The sequence below is a fragment of the Moschus berezovskii genome, chromosome 3 (genome assembly GCF_049115385.1).
Source record: "Moschus berezovskii isolate FMDL1 chromosome 3, NW_MosBer_1.0, whole genome shotgun sequence".
Classification (NCBI taxonomy): Eukaryota; Metazoa; Chordata; class Mammalia; order Artiodactyla; family Moschidae; genus Moschus; species Moschus berezovskii.
In genome coordinates, this window is record NC_142462.1 from 102,092,664 (window position 1) to 102,117,444 (window position 24,781).

The following is a 24,781-nucleotide window of genomic DNA, read 5'->3' on the forward strand; positions in this document are numbered from 1 at the left end:
CTGGCTGATAACATGAAAAGCTGTATTTAGATAGTAGAGATGTATACAGTGTTAGAATAATTATTACCTTTTTAGATTCTGTGAAAGTATAACAAAATCTGTTGGGAGAAAGAATGCATAGGAAGCAGTTATGTGTTCTTAATAAGCCGGTTCCTTGGTTCATTTTCTCTCTTAGAAGTGAGTACAGTAGGAAGATCGGGTATTGTGCTTTCCAGGGATAACACATCAGCTCTCAAATGGCTTGACCCGGGCTGTGGTTCTCAGAAGAAACTCAGTGCCCTGCCTGGCACACCTGTAGAGTACTTCGCTCCTCCTCCCGCTCCCACTCGCCTTGTGTAGCATCCTTCTTGCCGTTACAAGTATTGGGAGGATCAGTAAGCAACCGGTCCCCACACTTTTGCTCGATATGTGTTCCTTTGGCCAATTGTTGTTCACTCTTTAAGAGTGAACGAGTGAACTTCAGCCTTGATTTCTTTCCAGCCCTACCGCCTCAGTGTTCACTGGGCTGCCTCTGTCATTTCATGATCCTTGTAACTGCATGGTCATTGCATTGCCTTTGACTGTTTCTTTGTCTGGAGTTTTGTTTGCTTGTTTTTTAAGTATTTAAAATTTTTATTGATTTTTGGCTACACTCCATCTTTGTTGCTTTTTGCGTGGACTTTGTCTAGTTGTGGCGCGCTGGGGCTGCTCTCCAGTTGCTGTGTGCAGCTCCTCACTGCAGTGGCTTGTCTCGTTGTGGAGCACAGACTCTAGGTGCACAGGCTTCAGTCTTTGTGGCATGTCTGCTCTTGAGCACAGTCGTCGTGGCACGCTGGCTTAATTGCTGTGCTGCTTGTGAAATCTTCCCTGACCAGGGACTGAACCCGCCTCCCATGCATTGGCAGGTGGACTCCCATCCACTGCATCACCAGGCAAGTCCGGTCTAGAGTTTTGACACTTGGGACGTGGTAGAAATACTGTGAAGTGTGGTGGGTGGGCATGATCAACCTACCCATCCACCACATCCTGAGAAAGAGCATCACTGCAGCATGTCCATTTTTCAAGTCTCATTGTGAGTACCTTAAACCAGGAGAGGAGGGAAGTGTCCTGAGCTGGTTTTCCTGCCACATGTTGAGGTGGAACCTGCAGTCTCGTGCAGTGAGGCAGTGTATAGGAGAAAGTAAATGATTTAAGAGACAGAATGCTTCGGGCATAATGTATAAAATGACAGAAGTGGACAACGATAATTCCAAGGATCAGTAGCTCCGACCCTGGGAATTCTGTGAGATGTCTTTTTTTAATGGAGATACTATAGTGAATTCATTCCAGATATGAATTTCCAACTCATAGGAACGGACTCAAATTCTGGGTCTGCCATTTATAAACTCAGTTATCTAGGGCAAATTATTTAACCTGTCTTTGCCTCAGTTATCTCATCTGTACATTAGAGTGCTCTAAGTATTAAATAGTGTGATGCATGTTTTTAAAAAGTACTCAAAAAGTGTAGTCACTCAGTTGTGTCTGACTCTTTTGTGGCACCATGGACTGTAGCCTGCCAGAATCCTGTCCATAGGATTCTCCAGGCAAGAACACAGGAGTGGGTTGCCATTCCCTTCTCTAGGGGATCTTCTGGACCCAGGGACTAAACCTGGGTCTCCCACTTCGCAGGTAGATCCTTTACCATCTGTAATCTGGTGCTTAACCACAACCAGATTTACCATTCAGATTACAGTAGCTATTACTTGTTAGACTAATTTCTTTCTGATGCATCTATATTCTCTGATATATGGCCCCAAAAAAGCCTTTCAATGATATATAAACCTAGCTGTGATAATAGCAACAAGTTCCTAATATGTTTTTTAAAAGCCAACATAGCCAATCAGATTATATTATCTGTCTGCTCAGGAAGAGATCCCCCAAACCAGAATTCTGTAGGCTAAAGCAGGACACTGGGCAGCCTAAGATGAAGTGCATTCAGCCTGAACTGATAGGATTCAATGGAAAGAATAACTGCCTGTCAAAAGATAGGGCTTATAATCTGTGTCTCATAGCCAAGTTGGCATGTGACTTTGCGTAGGTCATTTAAATTCTCTGATTTCCTGTTTCCTCCTATGTGAAAATAGTTTGAGCTCAACAATTTCTAAGGTTCTTCCCAACTGTAGAATGCTGTGATTCTGTAAATGCTTAGATGATTCATGAAGGTGTCCTTGCAGACATTTCCTTTTGTGTTTTAGTCTAGAAACCTAGGAAAGAAGCAGTTTTCATCCTCCCAAGTTTTCCGAAAGGTTTTGTGTCTTATAGAATTGTGGTCAGTGTATGTGTTTTCTAGATCCTTTATACATGAACTTGTATTAAACCATGTTTGTCACCACCCCCCGCCCCCCATCATCTGTTTAGACACTAAGTGTTATCCCTTTCCATGTTATCTTGTTAACTTTGACCCCTGGTTCTTCCCTCATTGAATCTTTGTTCTCTCATCTCATATGTAATAAGCAGAGGTCTTCAGTGTCTTTACTACAAAAGCACTGGATCCAAGTACTGTGATTCATTCATTCCTTCAACAATCTTTTGACTGCGCTTCTGCCCAGCTTCAGGCCATCCTTTGTAGCCAGATTATTTCACTGGACTTCACTTCTAAGTTGCGTAGTTCACCCTACCTTGTAGTTCAGTTTCTTTGCTATTTAGAGTAATCACCAACCTTTTTGTACATCTTAGAGAGCTGTAGGCCTTCTCTCCAAAAAATGCCAGATACAGACGATAAGGAAAGGGGTATAACCAGATAAGGAAAGAGGGGAAACTCAAAGAAGCATTGTTACTCAAAATGGAAATAGTTTAATATGACTAGCATGTCTCTTGTAAGAGGGACAGTGGTTAAAGGTGAGTTTGGAAAGTCAGACTCCCCGTCTTTGAAGGGCCCTGTGTCTGTGGTGCTTAGGTTGTATCTCAAAGAAAAGTCGTAGGCATTCTTTGCTGCTGCTGCTGCTAAGTCGCTTCAGTTGTGTCCAACTCTATGCGACCCCATAGACGGCAGCCCACCAGGCTCCCCTGTCCCTGGGATTCTCCAGGCAAGAACACTGGAATGGGTTGCCATTTCCTTCTCCAATGCATGAATGTGAAAAGTGAAAGTGAAGTCGCTCAGTCATGTGTGACTCTTCGTGACCCCATGGACTGCATCCTACCAGGCTCCTCTGTCCATGGGATTTTCCAGGCAAGAGTACAGGAGTGGGGTGCCATTGCCTTCTCCAGTAGGCATTCTCTATGAGTGATAAATCTGAAGAAGGCTACTAGTCTTCTGAAAATACATAACCACACAGAGATTTTCATACAACTTCATTGGATTGGCAAACACTAGCCTAAGCCTGTGTTAGGGCTTCCCAGGCGGTACAGTGGTGAAGAGTCCTCCTGCCAATACAGGAAATGACAGAGATGCAGGTTCGATCCCTGGGTTGGGAAGATCCCCTGGAGGAGGAAATGGCAACCCACTCCAGTATTCTTGCCTAGAAAATCCCCTGCCTGGATAGAGGAACCTGGTGGGCTAAAGTCCATGGGGTTGCAGAGTGAGACACTACTGATCACAGACACATTCTTGATGCACACCCTGTCCCAGCCCCATCCTCGCCAGGTTAGTAATTCCTAAGATAGGTAGATGCAAGGAAGCAATGAATGGTGGATAATGCATCATCTTTTTTTTTTTAAGCTCTAGGAAAGATTATTACATAATAAAACACACAAATCTTAAGTATACAGCTTTATTAATTTTATACAGTACATGTATAACTCCAGGTCACCACTACCCCAATATGGAGATGCAGAATATTTCTCGCATCACAGCAGGCTCTGTAATGGCCTTCCCCTCAGAGAGAACCAGCATTTTGACTTCTGTCACCAGTCTTGCCTCTCTTGGCCATCGTACTTGGAGTTATAGTCTTATTTTACCCAACTTTATTTTATCCAGGTTTTGTCTGAGTTTCATCCATGTTATTAGATATAGTGAAAGTCCATATAATCTCTTAAAAAGAGATTACTTTTACCACAGTACAAAGACTAAATTGGGGGAATCCGCACGGAAGTCAGGAAGTGTGGTTGGGGGACGCCTGGACTTAGGCTACAAGGTGGGGATGAAGAGGAAAGAACGGATCAGGCTAGGAAGGTTCCGATGTAGAATTTTGCTGGTTATTTGATAATAGAGGATGGCAGAGAGAGAGAAAGGTCACTTTTCTGGCTTGTAAATAATAGGATGTTTGCAAGGAGAAGGTTGTTAGGTCACCTTTGAAACCTTGAATGTTGGACGCCTGTGGATTTTTGCAGGTCCAGATGAATTCGATAGAAAGGTCAGAAGTAAAGATGAAAACTGAGAGGCATCCACTTAGAACGGAATCTGAAGCAAAGGGCGTGAATGTGATTGCCCGGGATTGGGGTTCCAAGGAGAAAGCAGCTGCAAAGGAGCAGGTTGAAGGAGCAGTCGAGAGAGGAGGTTCTGACCTCAGAGACTGAGGGAAACAAGAGGGCACTGAGAGGAAGGGTTAACAGGGAAGCCCAGCCAGGACCAGGAGGCGTCTCAAAGGCCTGAGGTGTGGGAGGAGGCTTCGTGAGGTGTCCTGTGGCCCCTCTCCCCTTCCACTGCTTCTGTGGCTTCGTGTTCTGTTTCTGTCGTCCACCCTGAACTGTGTGAATCCTCAGAGGAGAGGCGCTGGGTTCCTTCCCTACTAATCACTTCCCAAAAATCTAAGAGTCACCCTTATCCTGGAAGTGCTTGCGGATCGTCCCAGTTGCACGATTTCTAAGGCAGGCTGGAATGTGATGACCTTCCTGAGGAGCCCCTGAATCCCCTGGGGGCCTTCTCTTGCTGAGGGAGCCTGGACCTGGGGACAGAGCTGGCTTCCAAGCCCGGGCTGTGCCGAGCCTGAGGGGCCGCGGGCAGCTGCGCTCTGGGAACGCCCTCCTCTCAGCAGGCTGGGCAGCTCCTGCCGTTACATAAGACGTGTGTGTTCTGGCAGGGAAGAGCTGCCCGAGTGAGTGGTTAGCAAAAATGATTTGTGCAGAGTTATTTTGAGACCCCACGGGAGGGAATGGCAGCCTAGGCCGACAGTATTTTAAACCACATCACCCATCTACAAAGATTAATACATTAGAATTTCAGAACATGGGTAACAGGGAAATAAGAACCCTTAGGGTCCTAGCAGATTATTAGTGCCGACTCTGCTGGTCCACACAAGGTGACTTCAGTGGTTTAGACTGAACTCAGTGCCCCCAAATTTCCACCATATGTATTCTTTGATCCTGTCTGCCCCAAGGGCTGCAAGTGGCCGTGTGGCTTCTTTCCATGGGGTTGGCCTGGGTCACTGAACAGCAGCAGTTTGGTTATGTTCTCATTCACTCTATAGGATACCAATTGGCTTTATGGTAGATAGAGGAAGGAGCGCCCTTTTTGTGGTCCCCAGAGTCATCATTTAGTGATTGAGCTCCTGTGGTTCCAGGCTGGCCAGGAGAAATCCCTTGTTCCCCACCCAAAGCATTTTGCTTTCTTCTGACTCAAGAGAGAACAGCTGGCTAAGGGTGGGTGAAATGCAGAATATAGGATTTTCCAGTTTAGTGACACGAGGGGAGACAGCCTCCATATGAAACACTTCTCTTGTTTTTGTTTTTCTCTCGGCTGTTATGCTAGGAAATTTGCCTCCTCACGCCCCCACCCTCTTACCAACAGCTGTCCTCTGCCATTCAGGAGTCAGTGTCTCCCTCGATGGCTGCCCTAGGATGGAGAAGGCTTTCTCCTTTTTTGTCCTGGGTCCAAAGGTGTATAGCCGGAGAGTTCCTCATGCCAAGACATCTGATTGCCTTCTGACCCAGAGGAGTCCGTCTGGGCTGGAGGACTTGCTAGAGTATGGAGCAAGGGTCCAGAAAGGAAGAACCCAATCCAAGACTGTCATTTTGTTTTGTTGCATTTTTTTAATTTCTTTTTTAAAGTTTTTTTCTTTCTTTCTTTCTTTTTTTTTTTAATGTTTTGGTGTTTTTGGCCAGGAGGCATGTGGGGTCTTAGCTCCCTGACCAGGAATTGAACCCACACCCCCTGCATTGGAAGGCAGGGCCTTAACCACTGTACCATTGGAGAAGTCCCTGTTATATATTTTAAGAGAACAAAGGATTATTTAATGACACAAACTATGGAAACAGAAAAATAGTCACATAAAACAGGCGACCACATGGTATACAGCATTTCAAAACCCCCCAGATTCCTTACAAGAATGTGCCCTCTGGCATTTATTGTAAACACAGGTGCCTTGTAACAAGCTTCTGATTCCCCAGCACTGGTCCTACTAGGCAGATATGAAAGGGGGCACACTTGAGGGAAGAAACACTGCTCACACTTGTGTGTGTGAGAGAGCAGGTACTTCCTCTAACCCCAGAGGAGCCGCTGTCCATGGTCTGAAAGTCTTCCACCGATGGCATTTCTTTCTGGCTGTGATCCCGGACAAGCCTGGCCTTGTGGGGAGTGAGGCTCAGATATGGGGAAGCATGAACTGAGAACAGAGGCAGCACTGACAAGCCAGCACTGTGAGTTTTCAGGATGATAGAAGGACCGTATAGGCAGTCCAGGGCTTGGGAAGACATGTCCAGGGCAGAGGCAGCAGAAGGGCGGCTCTTACCTCCTTACTTCCTGAAATGAAACGTGATTCTGGCATTTGCTCTGCTGAGGAATCCACCCATTCCTGTCTCTGGCCTCTGCCCTTCAGGCATTCTCGCTGAGTGTCTGTGCCAGTCCTCAGGTGGATACAGCCCTGGTGTCACCCTCCCCGCAAACAGCAGTGTCTCTCATCCGGGTCTTTACGACCCCTGCTGCCTCCTCAGTGCCTCCTTCCTCCGCTCTTCCGTCTGCCTCCCCCGACCCCTTTCCTTCCCTCTTTGCACCGCTTTCCCTGGATGTGTGAGCACATGCACGTGCACACCGCCCCCCCTTGGTTGTCACAGCACCCAGAATCATCATCGGGCAACGTGCTTGATTGCGAGCTGTGCTGGGGAAGTTGATCGTCCCCACCCACCCTAAAGACACCACTGCCACTTCCTCACCAGTGACTGGCAGCCTTGTTAGAAATGTGCACAATTCAGGGCAGGCTTCTTGTCCCGGGGCTTGTGGTACAAGCTGTCCCGCAGCTGTGAGTAATAAGCCCACTGGAGCAGCTTTCCTCTGCCTTGAAGACAGGCCCAGTCTGGTGAGACAGGTTCATATCTCCCACTCGCTGCAAAAAATCAGGCAGCCTGTCTGTCAGGTCCCTGATTCTCTCCCTCCCTGTGCTCCCTCCTCCCCTGCTTTTCAACTAAGCTTTGTATCCTGCGTCACAGCTCAGATCCGGGTGCTCTGCTGCCCTGTTGCCACACTGTGACAGGAGCTAAAAAGCCTCAATTAAGTGCCAGCCGTGCTGTCAGTGTCCCACTGGCCACAGTGGTGGCTGCAGTCGCCGTTTCTGCAGGAATGCATCCATGGCAGGCACTGGATGCCGAAATCCTTTTCTTTCCCTCCAGTCTCCCAAACAGAGCAGATAATCACTTCAATAGAACTATCTTTCCCTGAATTCTGCAAAGTGGATTCGAGGCAGTGGTTTGGATTTGCTGTTCCTTTTTATCCCTGAGAGCCCCGTGAATGAGAGAGGAAATGAATAGACGGCTTGTCACAACACCGCCAGCGTCTCCACGGCGCCTGGGGCGGCTGCTGCGAAGCAGAATGGAGGTGGGCTGGAATGGAGGCCATGGAGGCTGCTGCCTTCCTCAGGATGGGCCCCACCGCCCCCCACAGCCCCTTCAAGAGCTCTCACATCCCAGGGGTTCCTTCTGCACTGATGGAGCTGTCTCTCGCTGCAGCCTCCTACCTGGAGGAAAGGTTATGGGCGGGGGGGAGTAGTGCTGATGCAGTCTGCACATCCCTCCCCAGTCAGTCCAACTTGGCCAAGTTCACCTCCAGCGGTGCCTCTCTGCAGCATGCAAGAAGGCTGCTCCCAGTGAATGAGCCCCACTACCCCATCAGACCTCTCAATGAAGTCAGCTCTAAAGGTATTTCCTGTTGGAAGATGTAAGTTCCCTGGTGGCTCAGACAGTAGGTTCCCTGGTGGCTCAGATGGTAAAGAATCTGCCAGCAATGCAGGAGACCTGGGTTTGATCCCTGGGTTGGGAAGATCCCCTGAGGAAGGGAACAGCAACCCATTCTAGTATTCTTGCCTGGAGAATCCCATGGACAGAGGAGCCAGATAGGCTACAGTCCATGGGGTAGAAAAGAGCTGGACATGACTGAGAGACTACACTTTTACTTTCAAGGAATAAAAACAGTAGAATGGTAGGAAGTCAAAAACCCACATCTTGTGAATACCTGGGGATGTTTAGACTGGAGAAAATAAGACATGAAGATGAGAGAAAATAGATGTTTTACTGTCTTCATGTATTTGAAGGGCTGTCAAGTGGGTAATGGATGTTTCATATGGTCCCAAGGAATTGGACCAGATTTTAGAAGGCCTGGAGTGTCAGGTTGTGGATTTCTGATTTTATATGGTAAACCCTTGGAAGCCACTGAAGAGTTTTAGGGAAATTAGGAAGGAAGAATCAGGATGGGGGAAATGGAGGGCAGGCAGGTAGATCAGAAGACTTGGCCAGAAGTGACAGGAGCCTGAACAAGCAGAGTCAGGTTGAGGATTGAGAGGATCCAATGGTTTACATAAACAACTGTGGAGGTGGAATTAATGGGATCGATAAGATGTAGCAATCAGTAGGTTATGTGGATAAGTAGGGACAAATATAGGTGAGAATTTTAGACGTAACGGGTTGCTAGTGCTGCAGTCGAACTAGGGGACAAATGGAAGCAGCGGAAGAGAGTTAGCAGGAAGAAGAGGTTGAGTTTGAGGGATTGAGGACCCAGGAGAAAGGAGGAAAGGGAAAGACCTTCACTATAGCGTTGGGGCACAGGGTCGAGTACATACAGAGATCAAGTTACTTTTCCAAGAAGAGAAGAAAGATGAAGTCTGAGTACCAGCGAGAAGTGTGATAGTGGGAGTTTGCTGTCATCTGGAAGGAAGCGGTTGTGGTAAACAGAGAAGGGCAACCCTGGAAAGTTCACAGTTTTGAATAGGGTCTGCGGGAGTAGAATGGGAATACAGGGGAAGATGGTGGGTACCGGAGTGACGACGTTCCCAGAACGGAGTGCAGGAGAGCCCGTGAGCGGGCACATGCCTGTGCTTGCTGTTGGCTGCATCAGCTTCCCTTGATCCACGTGTGCTGGCTTTTTACCTCTTCAGCTGTGTGACCGTGGACTTTTTTTTAGTGTCTTTGTTTAGGATATCCTCATGCTGTCGCCTGTACTGATCCTCTGGTTCTGAGAAGTGAAACTCTGCCTTGCCTGGATTTTTTTTTTTTTTTTACGTAGTTTTACAACAGGCAAGAGTCAACCAACCTCTTCTCTAAAGGGCCAGATAGGAAAGAGACTGAAATTTCAATTGCATCCAGTGTTTCACATGTCACAGAATATTTCTTTTGCAACCATTCAGAAATGCAGACGCCATTCTTAACTCATGGGTTGTACAAAAACAGGCGGTGGGTTGGACTTAGTCCTCAGGAAGCTGTCCGCTGACCCCTTTTTTGTGAAACTAAACCAAAACAAAAAAAAAAGGTGAATGCCGGTCTTCATCCATAGCCCAGAATTCAAGTTACTTATCAGAATAGGATGTATTTCCACATCCAAGATCAGCCTGTGCTCTTTAAGAACCTTGGTTTCTCAGAATTCCTCTCCTTTTTGGCTTGTTTTCGTTTCTTCCTTTAAGTAGAAAGAGGGTGAGGTGGAGGTCTCTTCCTCACAACATCTCAGCTCACAGCCTTATTCATTCTCCTTGCTCCAGGGGTCTTAGTATGCCTGCCAGTCGCTGGTTTTTCTCTTCTCCAGTTCCACTAGCTGAGCATACTAATCTCTAGACATTGGGCTTTCACTTGCCTCAGGAGGAGAAGCTCAGAGAAATTTTCTGTGAGTGGAAAGCTCAAGAAAGGCAGTGGTTTGAAAGTGTACGCCACACATCTCAGAAGCATTTTGTTCAAATAACAACACAGCTTGGTTTAGAAAAAGTCACTCTAAATTTATGCAAGTAAGCAGCTTTTACATTTGGCTGCCAGGTGTATGGCAGGATACCTCCTGGAAGCTGGTATTGCAGGATCCACGTGCTTGTTTCCCATGGCTTTCCCCCTTCCCTGGAGCTCTTCTCTACCAGCCTGAACAGGAGATTCAGGTTGGTCTCTTTATCCGTGAACAGGAAATTTGAAAGACCCAACACAAGGATTTTGGGGTACCGAAAATGACATTTATGTTTTCGAAGTCTAAGTTTTGATTCAGAGATAAAGTTACATGTTTAAAATAAGTCAGAAAAAGCTAACGTTGAGGTTCTCATAGAAACCGACTCCCCCTCACCACTCAGACGCGGGTTTGGGCTTGTTAGGTTCAGTCTCCATGGTGCCACGGTGTTACGTAAGCGTTGGAGTCATGTGGCTCTCTGGTCTCTGGAAAGACCATTGTGGGCCTAGCTCTTGACCTCAGATACTTTGTTTTCTATGTAATGAGGTTGTGAGGTGGCTGTGTTGATAGGATAATTGGGAGAAACCCAATGGAAAGCATTTTTAGAGGGCATGGTGGTTTCATTCTGCTCCTGGTTGATGGTGATATTATTGCAGCCGCTGCTTGCAGCAAGCCCCCAAATGAACATGTGTGTCGGGAAGCAGACAGCCTGCCATCTCCACCCTCCCCTTCACAAACACACCCCCAGAGAAGGCCTGGCTGGCTTCTTTACAGCCGTGCACTTGGCATGTCACGGGACGGGAACAGCCTCGTTTGTCAGTGAGAGTTTTTTCTCCCTTTAAAAAAAAAAATCATCGTTTTCCATCTCTTGCTCTGCGGTGGGACATATCATAAAAGGTTATTCTGATGCTGGCCCCATTATTATCTGCCACTCCAGCTCCAGCTTCTTCCTTTGGGGAATGATTCTTCGGTGTCTAAAGCCAATGATAAATCAAGTTGGTGAAGCCAGTTCTGCGCCCCGCCTGGCCCAGCCATCTAGTGTGAGGCCTCTAAGCCTTCCCTTCCTTGTCTCCTTCTCAGACAGCGGGCAGTGATTTAGCATCCAACACTCTCTCTCCTTAAAGTCCCAGAAGTGAGAGTTACAAAATTTTGTGGTAAATTCACCGAGCATTAGCTAGTATAGTATGTTTGCAGGAACTCTGAAGAAGACATTGTTATTACAGGTTTGCTGCATCTATTTTTACCCTCTGGTATTTGTTTGGCAGACAGTTATTGAGTATCTGCTTTCTGGGGCTCCAGAGAGGAGTGGCATGTCTGTCCCCTCAGGTAACTGCAGCATGGGATCCACCAGTGATGGGCTGACAACCCATAGAGATGAGACTCAAAACGTCACCTTCTCCTAGTGCTCACATCGTGTATCTCTTGTGCCAGAGAAACTTGTTCTTCCCTATGGTGGGCCTCCCCTCATCCCTCCCTTTCTTCATGGGGAGCCAAAGCTCCCATCACATTGTGGAGACTGGATCTCATTGCTCCTGTTTGCCAGTTAACTTCGCTTTCTGGTCTTTTCAATGAATGCATCAAAGATGACCAAATCAAGCAGCCTACTAAAAGTCTCCCTCAAACAGTTGGAACTATGAACTAAAAACAGCTTCAGTCACAGCTCCTGCCCAGTTCTGACTCCCCTGACTTCAATTAACCTGAGGAGTGTGATCCCTTTAATTAGGATTCCTTCATTCTTCTTTTATCTCTTTCTTCTCATCACTGAAAAAGCCTTACCATTGACATGTTCCAAAATTGGCCCAGAAGATGGGACTTCCCCCGAGGTAACAAAATAGCGGTTTAGAGAACAAGAGAGAGAATAAAGAATCTGAGACAATGCAAAATCCTCATTTGTTTCTGACCCTTTCAGTACAAATTGAGGCCTTATATGCTATAGAACTCTTAGGAACCAATGGTCTATGGTTTGCCTTGCTCCTTGGGCCACTTTGGGAATGTTCGAAAACATAGGACCAGCTGGTCCTAAGTGGGATGGTTTGCTGTTCTCAATTGTTAACTGACTCACTGACTACATTTCTAACTTGGGGCCTCCAATTTCTGCTTTAAATCTTATGAGAGAAGACGGCAAGCAAGCTATTTGGTACATGAGATGTGTTAAATTTCTTCTTCTCCTTTTTTTTTTAAACAGTTCTATTTATTTATTTATTTGGCCACACCACGAGGCCTGTGGGATCTTAATTTCCCAACCACAGATCACCTCCCGCCTTGGCAGGCAGAGTCTTAACCACTGGACCGCTGGGAAAATCCTGAGGCATGTCTTCGTTTCTACAATCCAGCCACATGCAAGGGTTTGGCTTGGCATAAGGATTCAGATGATAATTATGTTCCTTACCATCAGGCAGCTGGCCTATGTGCCTCTGTGTTTTGTGCCGAAAGCTTAAGAGGTCTAGATTCTGTTTTTGATGCTTAGGGAGAGAGCAGAAAAATAAGAAAGAGTTACTTTTCTTGGACTGCTGTGTCTTACTCTCTGAATATGGAGTTCACTATCTTACTCTCTGGGTGACGTGGGTTGTTTTTTTGTTGTTGTGTTCTTGGGGGTAAGGATGGCAGGGGAAAGCAGAGAAATGGAACTAACTGATTGCCAGTCGCTTAGTCATGTCTGACTCTTTGCGACCCCAGGGACTTAGCCCACTAGACCCCAGGGACTTAGCCGACTAGGCTCCTGTGTCCATGGGATTCTCCAGGCCAGAATACTCCAGTGGCTAGCCATCCCCTTCTCCAGGGGATCTTCCCCACCCAGGGGGTCGAGCACAGGTCTCCTGCATTGGCAGGCAGGTTCTTTACTGTTTGCAATGAGGCAGTGAGTTATGAATTGCCCAACTGCAGGAGCAAGGACTCAGGCAGAGGTACCCGAGTGCAGTCAGTGTGACAGGCAGCTTATTTTGGCTTTCTGTCTGTGCCTTGTCCTTAACGTTCACTCCAGGGGACTGCATTTATATAGCAAGAAGGGAGAGCATCCGTGGTCTCCTCTCTGGGAAACTTGCAGCACTTCCCCAAGTGCTCACCCGGGTCTTAGAGACGAGGGATGAAGATGCTCCAGGACGTGAGATGATCCAGTCCTCTGCTCTACCCAGCTGTCTGTGCCCCGGTTCTGCTTAGCTCCACTGTATGTGCTGGCCAGGCACGTGTCACATGCTAAGCCTGTTTTTATTCTGAAAGTCCCACCAGAACAGTCATTTTGTCTCTTCTGTGGTTTGACCCACAAAATTGGTTAAAATTTCAGGAAGCAGTTCTTAAAGCAGAAGTATTTTGACTTAGATTTACTTAAGAAGTCTCTCCGTAAATGTCGAAAATAAAAGTCCCCTGGTCCAGGCTGCTTTCCCAGAAGTAGAGGGACGGGCTTCATGGCCATCTTTCAGTTTTAGGATCGAATAATTGCCTTTTCCTTTCAGGAAACTTATTTATAACCCCGTAGTCATCCCCACACTAAGTTTTTCCAATATTTCATCCAGATTTTCTTTCCCCTAATAATTACACCCCCTGTTTTCAGGCTGAGCATTTTCCCTCCTTTTTGTGTTTACACCTTTCAAATATTTGCAGATTGCTGTTGTGTCACCCTCTTAGTCACCGCTTAGCCGAGCTGTACAGATTTAGCACCTTTTATCTTTTCCTTTCAAGGCAGGCGTCCCCGCCCCTGAGTCATCTCCCACTGCTCTCTAAGTGCGCTTCAGTTTTCTGCCCTTCCATCTGGCCGCATGACTGCCTGGAACGGAACAGGGGGTCACGGGTGGGCATTGTTTTCCTCCTCTGTTGCATTGGAAACCAAACAAGATTGCGGTGCTCCAGCCTCAGGTCTCACTGACCTTGCTGGTCGGTTCAGTTCAGTCACTCAGTCGTGTCCGACTCTTTGTGACCCCATGAATCACAGCACGCCAGGCTTCCCTGTCCATCACCAACTCCCGGAGTTCACTCAAACTCATGTCGATCGAGTCGGTGATGCCATCGAGCCATCTCATTCTCTGTCGTCCCCTTCTCCTCCTGCCTTCAGTCTCCCAGCATCAGCAGTGCTGGTCGGTGCTGCCCATATCCCCTGTCCATTTAAATTTCTTTTCCCAAGTGTGCCAGTTCAAAGACCAGTGGGACAAATAGGTATAGCTACATTTTCTTTTTGTCCTTCAAGTGTCACCATGGGAAAATGGGATGTGTGTAGTTTGGGATCCTGTCAGCCCCTCGCTGGTATTTGCATGAGGTCTATGACCCTGACTGTTCATGAGCCATTTCCTTCTCTCTGTATGGACTTCTTTCCAGAAGTACTTTTCACTAATATTTATTCAGTCTTGATTGAGGAATTACAGTGCCGCTCTGTGCTAGGCAGTGTGTCAGATGCTTGAAAAAATAAAATTGGACTAAGACACAATCCTCAGTCACCTAGAGCCAGACATCCTGGAGTGTGAAGTCTAGTGGACCTTAGGAAGCGTTACTACGAACAGAGCTAGTGGAAGTGATGAAATTCCAGCTGAGCTATTTCAGATCCTAAGAGATGATGCTGTGAAAGTGCTGCACTCAATATGCCAGCAAATTTGAAAAACTCAGCAGTGGTTACAGGACTGGAAAAGGTCAGTTTTCATTCCAATCCCAAAGAAAGGCAATGCCAAAGAATGTTCAAAGTACCCTACAATTGCACTCATTTCACATGCTAGCAAGGTAATGCTCAAAATCCTTTAAGTAAGGCTTCAGTAGTATTTGAACTGAGAACTTCCAGATGTAAAAGCTGGATTTAGAAAAGGTCAAGGAACCAGAGATCAAATTGCCAACATACGCTGGATCATCGAAAAAGCAAGGGAATTCCAGAAAATCTTCTGCTTCATTACACTAAAGCCTTGACTGGATCACAGCAAACTGTGAAAAATTCTGAAAGAGATAGGAATACCAGACCACCTTACCTGCCTCCTGAGAAACCTGTGTGCAGGTCAAGAAGCAACAGTTAGAACTGGACGTGGAACAACGGACTGGTTACAGATTGGGAAAGAGTACGTCAAGGCTGTACGTTGTCACCCTGCTTATTTAAGCTAAGCAGTGAAGAAGTGATGCTTTTGAACTGTGGTGCTGGAGAAGACTCTTGAGAGTCTCTTGGACTGCAAGGAGATCAAACCAGTCAAACGTATAGGAAATCAGTCCTGAATATTCTTTGGAAGGACTGATGCTGAAACTGAAGTTCCAATACTTTGGCCACCTGATGCAAAGAGCTGATTCATTGGAAAAGACCCTGATGCTGGGAAAGATTGAGGGCAAGAGAAGGAGAGCAACAGAGGATGAGATGGTTGGATGGCATCACCAACTCAATGGACATGAGTTTGAGCAAGCTCAGGGAGATGGTGAAGGACAGGGAAGCCTGGCGTGCTGCAGTCCGTGGGGTCGCAAAGAGTCAGACACGACTGAGCAACTGAACAACAACAAGACACAGTACCTACCCCAAGAAGCAATTTCATCTTAGTTTTATTTGGGTTGGAAATACCAGGTTCTCACATAGGCTTACTTGTGGTAGCAGTGAGAGGAGAGAGCAGATTTATGGGAACATCCAGTCAACTCTTAAACAGGAGCCAAGCTAAGATCAGACCTGCCAGATTCTGGAACCCCGGAGGGCTGTCTTCGGTCAGAGGTGGCTCGCACCTCCGTGCTCCCGTGTTTGTGCTCCAATGTTGAAGCAATGCCCTCCCCTCCTTCCTCCTCCTGATGGCCTCATGTTCTGTGCGCTGCCCAGTTTCCAGAAAGAATCTTTCTCACCTGGTATCTTTCCTTCTCTTTAGACAGAGCTTGCTTCCCCTCTGCCATCTGCTATAAATTGACTATCCTTGAATCAGGGACAGGAGCAACTCTGCCCTCTCTTCCCTCATTTCTCACCTCCTGCTCTGACATCCATCCCCAACTTGTGACCGCAGAGAGGACAGAAGCCAGGGTCATGTGCAGGAAAACAGCTGCCTGAGGCTGCCTCCTTAGCAAGGGACGGGCCAGTGGTGAGCTCGTGATTGACTTGTCCAGTGCATCCTCCCAACAGTCTCCTAGACACGGATGCACCTGCCCGTCATAATCCAGATATGGCGTGTTACTGCATAACATCCGGCACCCGACAGACTGATGATAAATTCCACCACCGACAGCATACTTCATACAATGGTGGGAAGATGATATTGTCATGCTGCTAATTAGGCTTCATGAGGACAAAGTCTGTCTTTTTCGTCATTGAGTTTTCATCTCCCAACCCAGTGCCTAACCCAGGGTAGGCAGTGATGCGTATTTGTGAAAGAGGGGGAGAGAGGTCTGCCAGGGGGTCTCGGCAAGTATCCAAAGCTGGCAGAAGGCTCCATCCTTCCCTCCGCGATGTCCAGTGCAGTAACAAACACACAGTAGACGAGTAATGAACACCATCGACTAATCCTTCCAATTGGTTACTGTTTCCACTAGAGCTCTGTTTCCAGCCACAAATGCCTGGCCTCTTGTTTGCTGGACTAAGAGCCATTGGGAAGCTGTCACTTCTAGCCGAGGCAAATTTGTGATACTTCCCTCACTTCAATAAAGAAAAAAGGCATCACGCTTTGAGCCCAGAGGCTTAATTATCACAAAATTCAACATATAATGTAAAACATTCAAGCAATACACGACTCTCTCAGATGGCCATCAACAGAATCTTATGTAGCCATTATCGTATCATTTACAACAATTTGTACTTCTTGCTCCAGAGCTGACTGACCAAAGTGTTTGTGTTAATTGACCTAGTTAGTCAATGTCTCTAAATGTATAATTTCTTTTTAATAGAATGCTCGTATATAACTCCAGAATTTGACATTTGAAAGGAGGCACCCTGTACTCCCAGAGTCGAACCTGACGTGGGAAATCTCAGAAGGGCATAATGCAGATGGTAGGATTTCCTGGCCAGGAGAGAATTTTGGAGCTCCTTCATTTTACAGTCAGAGACCTTGAGGCTTGGAGACGTGTGATACTTTGTCAGCAGCAGAATAGAAACCAGAAATGATGTGCCAATGCCTGGTGATGAATTTTCTCTTTCTCAGTTGTACAGGATCAAGCAAATTCTCTTCTGGTTCTGTGTTTAAGTAATCTTGGTCGGCTTTCCTATCCCAGAAAGCGTAGAGAAGGTATGAGGGATAATGGCTTTTCCCTTAGGCAGGTCTGTCTGTTGGGCTTTAAAGAGGTCAGGGAGCCTCTGGAGCAGAAGCAGGCGTGTCTGGCCTGCTTCTCCTGTGTCTGCCCTTGGCAGAAGTCAGCTGCGAGGGCCCCATGGGGGTCTCTTTCTTCTCCATTCTGCCCTCCCCATTATAGGAAAGGAAATGTTCAAGAATGTTTGGGATTTTAAAAAACAACAACAGCAACCTTTTCAGTATTCAAGGCTTGCCTGTGTCAGGGGTCAGCTTGGTGGCTGACCTGCATGTGTGGCATTGGAAGCTCAGCAGAATTAACTGTGTTCTCGTGAGCAGGAAGGGTGGCCCCGGGGCCTTAGTGGGAAAGACAGCAAATAGTGGCGATTGAGCCCCAACCAGAATTGCAGCTCTGCCTGGCCTGCCTACCGAGGGCTTCCGGAACCCGATGACACACACTTCCTCCTCACCATCTGGGGCGCTCACCTTTGCGGCATGTGGGCTGGCCCAGCTCGGCCACTGCAGCCTCCAGGTCGCTGTCAGAGAACCCGGCCTTCTTTCCTGTGATGTGTTTTCTTTAACCTTCTCTAGGTCCATTGCATCAGTAACAGAGCAGCACAGCGGGGACGCCAGCCCGGCACCGAGGGGCATTTGAGTCAGAGGTGCAGTGCAGATGGGCTTCCCTACTGGCCAGGCTCTCAGGAGGGGAGGATGTAGCAGGACACCCCTCGCGGGCTGCACATGTCCTCCCCCTGCCTTCAGCAGCTACGTCTTGTCTCTCCTGCCTTATGACGTTACCTTGTTAGTGGGCCGCATATTTCTCGTCCTGTCCTTAATCCCTTGGGACACAAAAGCCAAGTCCCAAAGCTGGTATGTAAGCACTTGGTATGGCCTTTGACCTCTCAAAGAAGGCCGTCAGGCCACCCAGCCTTCTGTCTTCACTCCTCAGTCTTCCCCAAGCCCTAGACCTTGCAGCTCCTCCCCCTCACCCCGAGGTTTACAGTTAATTCACTGTCGTAGCTGTATGTTGTTTTCCTTAATGAAATAGAGAAGGGAGACAGAGTATCACGTGTAGTCACAATTGACCACCCTTTCGTGGAAACTGTGGTATAGATGTACATCCCCATGTGTGAGTGGGGGGAGGGGGGTCATAATGAATGAGAAAAGGTTGAAAAACACTCGTCTACGCAGTCCATCTACAGAAGCAGCTTGACTCACCAGGTTTCTGACACTCAGATGGTCAGTGTTGTGAAAGCCCTTCCTGCTTTCCTAGCCCCAGCTGTGAGCCCTGGTCTGGTAATAGATTCCACCTCACCCACCCACTCCCTGTTTTGCAATCCTGCCTGGGGCCCCCCCTTGTATCTAGGGATCCCCCTGCCTCTGCTCTCATGAGGACCCCAGTGCCGTGGGCACATCTGCCGTACACATCAACTCCAGCTCTGCCTGACACGAATGGAGCCCCCCAGTCCTGCACTCCTACCTTGTCCAACACTGGCGACAGCAGTGCTTGACTCCAGAAACTGGGCTTTTTCTCAGTAGCTTTAGTGTCTGACAATCTAGGGTTCAGATTGGCTACTTGGTGACTTGGGGCCACATGTCAATTCATAGATAGTCAAGGATGCTCAGTAAATACTCATCCCCCCCCCCCACCTTTATTCTCCTAGAACTTATACCTGGGTTCACCTGGGTTTCAGTGTTTGGTACCTGCTCCCACTGGTTAGAACCTCTCTCTGTCTTAGTAATTAGCATCAGCTACGCCATTCTGACCCAGACCTGAGATGCGACGTTGAGACAGGTTTTGCCTCAGAAGGGGTTACTTCAGAAGAGGCAGGTCAGAGAGAGGGACGAGTCAGCCCAGGGGAAAGGGGAATGAATGATAAAAGCAGCGATGATATTCTTGTTCTCAGGCAACTTTCCTTTCTCTTACCTGCCTGCCTGATGGGAATTGATGTGCTGGAATGTGTTTACTTTTCCCATTTGAAGGGCAGGGAGACAGCCTAGTTCGGCTTTCTCCCCTTGAAGAGCTGGAACCCAGCTCCTGGCAGGTGGAGGGGCAGCAGAACTTAGGCCCGCTTTTGCCTCTGAGTCCACATGCAGTGGTTAAGGTTTGCTCACCACAGGCACAAGAGTCTCCAGGAAGCTAATCTGAATCCATTTCAGCTTGACTTGTTTGCCTCCCCAGGTTCAGTGGGCCATCCTGCCTCTCCAGTTAATCACTTGGTGGTCTCCCAGGATTCAGAGAGGGCTGGCGGGGTGTGTCGCTCCCTTGAGACTTCAGAATACCCAGGCAAGGACAGGAAGAGAGTGGGGACATCTGGTCACCTAGAGTGACTCTGTGTCCTCCTTCCTCTGAGTGACACGGCAGCCCCACCCACAGCACCCCAGTCACGTCCCATCCAAGAGTCACAAACAAACTGAACACTTGTTTTCACAGTACTCTTGTTTCAGCAACAGTGTTTTACCTATGGTTATGTGGCCAGAATAGAATGGTTTATTTTACTCTGATAATTACAATTTTTGCTTAGTTTACACATGTAAAATGGAAAGGGTTTTGGTTAATAACATTGTGAAAGTCATGGATGGGCTAGCTTTCATTTTTCTGGAGCCCCATCTCCTCTCAAGGTGAATCTTAGGCTTTTTGGTCCCATGAGTTTATTGATGTCTTTTTCAAAAGATCAGTTCCACTTCTCCCTCACAGCCTGGCACGAAGGTGCGGGAAGGGAGAGAGGCAACCCTGGTGACCTTCTGCCCAGGTGGCACTCGGGTAGGGCCTTCCCCATCCCATCTCCACCTGAGTAGGGCAGTGGTCCTGGCACCAGCTCTAGGCGCTCCCCTGCTGCAGTTTCTTTCCTGGTGCTGTGCTCCCTGTCCAGAGTTATGTTTGACGTTGTATGCTCCTTTTCTGAGGCTTGGAGAGAAAGCTCTGTTCTTGAGCTTCTGAAAACCTGCGGTATAAACTATTACCTTTCCTCTGAGCTCCTTGACCTTGAATCTGTGCTGCGGCCAGAACCATGCACAGCCACCTGGCTTCATCTGTAAGGGGTGTACCTTCTGTCCCAGCAGCGGTGGCCCCTGTTCTCCCAAAGGCTCCCAGCAGGTGTCCGCCCTACACCACCTCCCCGAGCCAGATCGTCTGTCACTGTCCCTGAGGCTGTTTATAAATAAGAGGTCACACCTTCCAGCAGAACTGCCATATTGCAGCAGGAGAGGCCGCAGTGGTTTAGAAATGGTCACCAAGTGCATCCTGCCCCCCATATTTTGATTGTTTTCCTTTCCTAGGTCTCTAACCTAGGTCACATTTTTGGCTTCATAATTACAGCTGCAGTGTGAATTTGGGGGAAATCTAATTCAGACATCAAAATGTGACATAGTTCGTGGCCTGTCACAGGTGACCACCATCGATGATAAATATCTGCACCATCAGTGATTGAAACAAAGAGAAAGAAAACGCAGTCTGCTTTGGTTAGTGAGCGCCCATATTATATACAGTGCTGTCCTTGAGTACACGGCGTGTGAAGGGTGAGATTTTGTCCTCAAGAATCTTGCAGGCTACTGTGTAGAATGAAAGATGACTGAGATTTTGAGCATGGGTAATTGTGTCAGTGATAATAATGATACATTAATAAGAGCTAAAATGTATTGAACCTTTCCATGTGTCAGGCATGTTACTAAATATTTGCCGTAATAATCTCCCCTAATTCCGCCAACAGCCACATGAAGTAGGTTTTACAAATAGGACAACTGAGGCTTTGAGTGGGCTCAGTCACTGGGCCATGGTCACAGATCTAATAAATGACAGCTAGGATGTGAATCCAGGTCTGTCTGGCTTCAGACACCTAATATTTCATCAAGATTCTTTTTTTTTTTCTTCCTATCTCCCATTCTGAATGAAATACTTATGGTACTGTTGTCCCAAATATAGCCAGAGGACAGAGGGGGAAGCTTATTTGAAGAGGAAAATGACACCAAGTTAACACTTTTGAATTGGATGCGCAAGTCAGATAGTAAAGAGAAAATGTCTAGGCATCAGCCAGAACAGCTCTCAGGAGGCAGAATAGCTGGGGATATCAGTGTAATTTAGGTGAGAGAGCCATTTGTGTAAGTGATGGTAGAAGCAGCGAGACTATAGGCCCTTACAGAGCGAGGAGTCCAAGACAAGGATTCATCCCACATCTTGGTGGAGTGGGGGTTGTTTCCCGAATATCTTACTTGGAACTCCCCTGGTGATCTTAATAATTTCCAGACTCTGTGACCAAGATCCCTTCTCCGCTGTTGCTGCCCTGATAGTGGTCGTTTTTCCCACCTCAGGTGAACTAAACACCTCCCCTCCTACCACTTTTCTTTCCTGTCATGCATTATCACCTAGTACCTATCTGGCTCCCAGAGGCAGGACCATTCTTGCTAGACACCAGACCTCATGGGCCCCTTTTCATCACAGATTCTTCCTTTCTCCTGACACAGGTATCGAATGCCCCAGAGGAGCCCGGAACCTCCCAGGCTTGGTGCAGGAAGGGGAGCCATTCAGTGAGGAGGCAACGCTTTTCACCAAGGAGCTGGTACTGCAGCGAGAGGTAGGACGCCTTCCAGTTGCTTCTTGGATGAGGAGGGTGGAGGGAGTGGGGCTCACTTAGTCTGGTGTTTTCCTGCAATGTCGGAGATCCGTCTGCCCCTTTCTCTGGCGCTCCGCCTTCCACGTCCATGGTCCATTCCGTGTCTGCCCACATCCTGTTCCTGGAGCCCTGCTTCATTGACCAGCCAGCCGCCAATTGCTCCTCGCCCTGGGTGTCCTGGGATGCAGGGTGAACGCCGGCTGGCCCAGCCAGGATGCTGAGGCAGTGAGCCTTCGACTCTGCGGTCTCCTCCTTGGTGAATCAGCCCAGAGCTTCCTGCCTCCAGCTGGATTTAGAAGCTTGACTAACCCTGTCAGGGGCCAATTTTCTTTGAACATTTATTTGTATCTTTGAGTAATTGCATTTTCTGTAGCGGGTTTTCTGACTTAATTTAATTGTATTTCTGTTTCTGCCTGTTGGGCTGGCTCTTGCAGGCAGGAGTGAGGCTGCTCGGCTGCCATGGTGCCCATCTACCTGCTAATTTCTATCAAGTCATAGTCAACAGATCCATCTTCTTTCCAGGAGTATGCCTGTCACTCATTCTGCTAGGGGGGCACAAAGAAGGAACAGTGGGGAGTGTGCTGGACTCAGGCTTAGGGTTTTAGATCTGCCTTTTTCCTTTTTTCTTTTTAAACAATCAAATCCACAGGGTACCTCCTGCTTTAATGCAATATATTTCATAACATAGTGAAAAAGATTATGGGTATCTTAGAGGTTTTCTTGCTCATGGATCTTTGTAGATTCTTGGGAGCAGTAGTGTGGGCTTCTTTGGGATGTTAAGTGGTACAAATACCTGTTTATAAGCTTTCACATCTCTCATTTTGATTTGAAATGTCAGTGAATATATTAAGGGGGGGTGCTTAACCTCCTTAATTGTCTCATCAGTATCACATTGCCCTCTATTTCATGTGTGGTCAGATGCATTTGTTCGTGAAGAAGCAGTCCTTATGTTGGTATGCAAGGTGTCTTTCCCTGCTATTTTGCAACTGCACAGCACAGGCTGAATTGTTATCAGTTAAAGATACCCCACCCCCCACATGCCAGAAAAGTGTTTCCAGAACCCAAACACTCCTGTTGTCAGTAGCTGTTGACATTTGTGACCCTATAGGAATTGAGTTAAAGGGGTGGATATTTTAGAATTTCCTTCCTGCAATATCCCCTTTGAATAAAGAACTGCAGAACTGTTTCATGTTGGAATAAGCCGGTGAGTCCACTCAAGGTCATGACTTGAAGACTTCACATAGGGAGCAGGAACAAACGTTGGTTGGTTGGTTATGCTTTGGATACGGGGGAAAATCCGCTCACTGGGCTGCCTGAGACATTTGTTGGTAACAGCCTCATTACTTACTCTCCTAGTCACGTTTCTGTTCATTTCTCACCAGTGTCCTCTTCCTATTGTTTCACATCTTCTAAAACTGCTTTCCCTTTTCTTTTTCAACTCTTGTTTCCCCAGCCACTTTTCTTCCTGATCATGTTTCTGGCCCACTGGTGATATCCAAAAGCACAAGGGGGTCAAAGAGAATACTGACCACTGAAAGGAGTGAGTGGCCCAAAGTTCTTCTACTGTCTCATAGTTATTATGACCTTACCTTTGTCTGTGTACTTGCTGATATTTGATTGTTGAAAAAGCTAAAGCGTTTTCCCCATCCTCTTTGGTGCCCCTGGCACATGAGTGAGTTTGCAGATCCTTGGTCTTATCCACAGTTGATATTGATCTTTCTTAGTTGGAGTGTCCCAGTCTTTCATAGCCGCAAGTTGGGGATTCTTGATAGAGAGCCTTTCCACGTTTTCTTAGCTGCTTGGATGATTGTTGGACTGACGGGTTTGAAAGGTCTTTATCCAGAGGAAAGACAAATATAGCCTAAACGGAGGATAACTTGGGATTCTGACTAAAAGAACCAGTTACAGCCTATTCTGGGCAGTTTCCTTCATAGTATATGAAAAAGCATAGTCTATGCCTTTCTGAATGGCATAGGAATGAAGAGGGGTTTTTGTTTTGTTATAGGTTTGTTCTCTAACTTTTGCCTGTATAGATAGTATCCTCGTTTTTATTTCAGGAGTTGTCCTGGGAAACGTTTCTCTTTGCCATCTTCCCTCTACCCCACAAGAGTGTAGGAAAGCCCAACGGATTGGTCCTCAAGTGTAGAGATCCTTCCCACCCTTAGGAGAAGGGCCATGTGTTGCCAGGGTGGCTGAGCATGGGACCACAGACGTGCACTGCATATAACTCTCAACTTCAGGGCAGTATCCACTGAAGACTTCATTCCAGGAACTCTTCAGGGGCCAAACTGCTGCTGTGATGGCTGCAGTTGAATGGTTTTCTTACCTTGCGCCTGTTCCCTTGGTAATCACATTTAGCTCAGTAAAACAGGTGTGGTGATACGATTGTCCTTGACCCTGCCACATCCCCCTCTTTTTATATATATATATATGTTTTATTATCTTATTTGGGGCCAGGAGTTCTCCAGCCCCTGCCTACTTCCCCAGTCACTACAAATCTGATCTCAGAAAGGAGCAGCGCTCCAGTCTTCTGTTGATTTCACAGCACCTCCCGGGCCCCATGTGTGACCCCGCAGAAGGAGGCATGGCCATCGAGCTGGACTCAGGAACCCAGAGACTGCCTTGAGAAGGATGTGAAGTGGGGGAGGGACTGTGTAATAAACACCCTAGCAGGGAGCAGCCAGAAAGCTCAAGTATGGGGCACCTGGCCCTGAAAAGTGTCTCCTTGTTTATGAGGTGCACTGTCTTAGCTTTGGGTCGATGGGGCAGGAAGTGCTGCCTGTCTCTTTCCGTTTCGGGTGGAGACAGACTTGCAGTTTTTGCATCCCATGTCCTCTTGTGGAGCCCGCACTGTCACACACAAGACCCCTCTCATTTCAGCCAGCCCCCATTATCTTGAGACCTGAGCACCCTGCTTTGCCAAATGTGTTTTTGCAATGATACTCGTCAGGAGAGAGTGCCTGGCATTTTTGGGCATCACACAGTTCTTTCCTGAGTGTCTCCCTGCC

General features: G+C 47.5%; 1 protein-coding gene across 1 annotated transcript in view; it reads left to right on the forward strand.

The window, feature by feature from the left end:
• Positions 1-24,781, forward strand: part of SND1 (staphylococcal nuclease and tudor domain containing 1) — a 426,838-nt gene that overhangs the window by 305,479 nt on the left and 96,578 nt on the right. Inside the window, exon 16 of the mRNA XM_055421219.2 lies at positions 21,625-21,734. Within this exon, the coding sequence (XP_055277194.2) occupies positions 21,625-21,734 (110 nt within the window). The remainder of the gene's footprint in view (positions 1-21,624; positions 21,735-24,781) is intronic.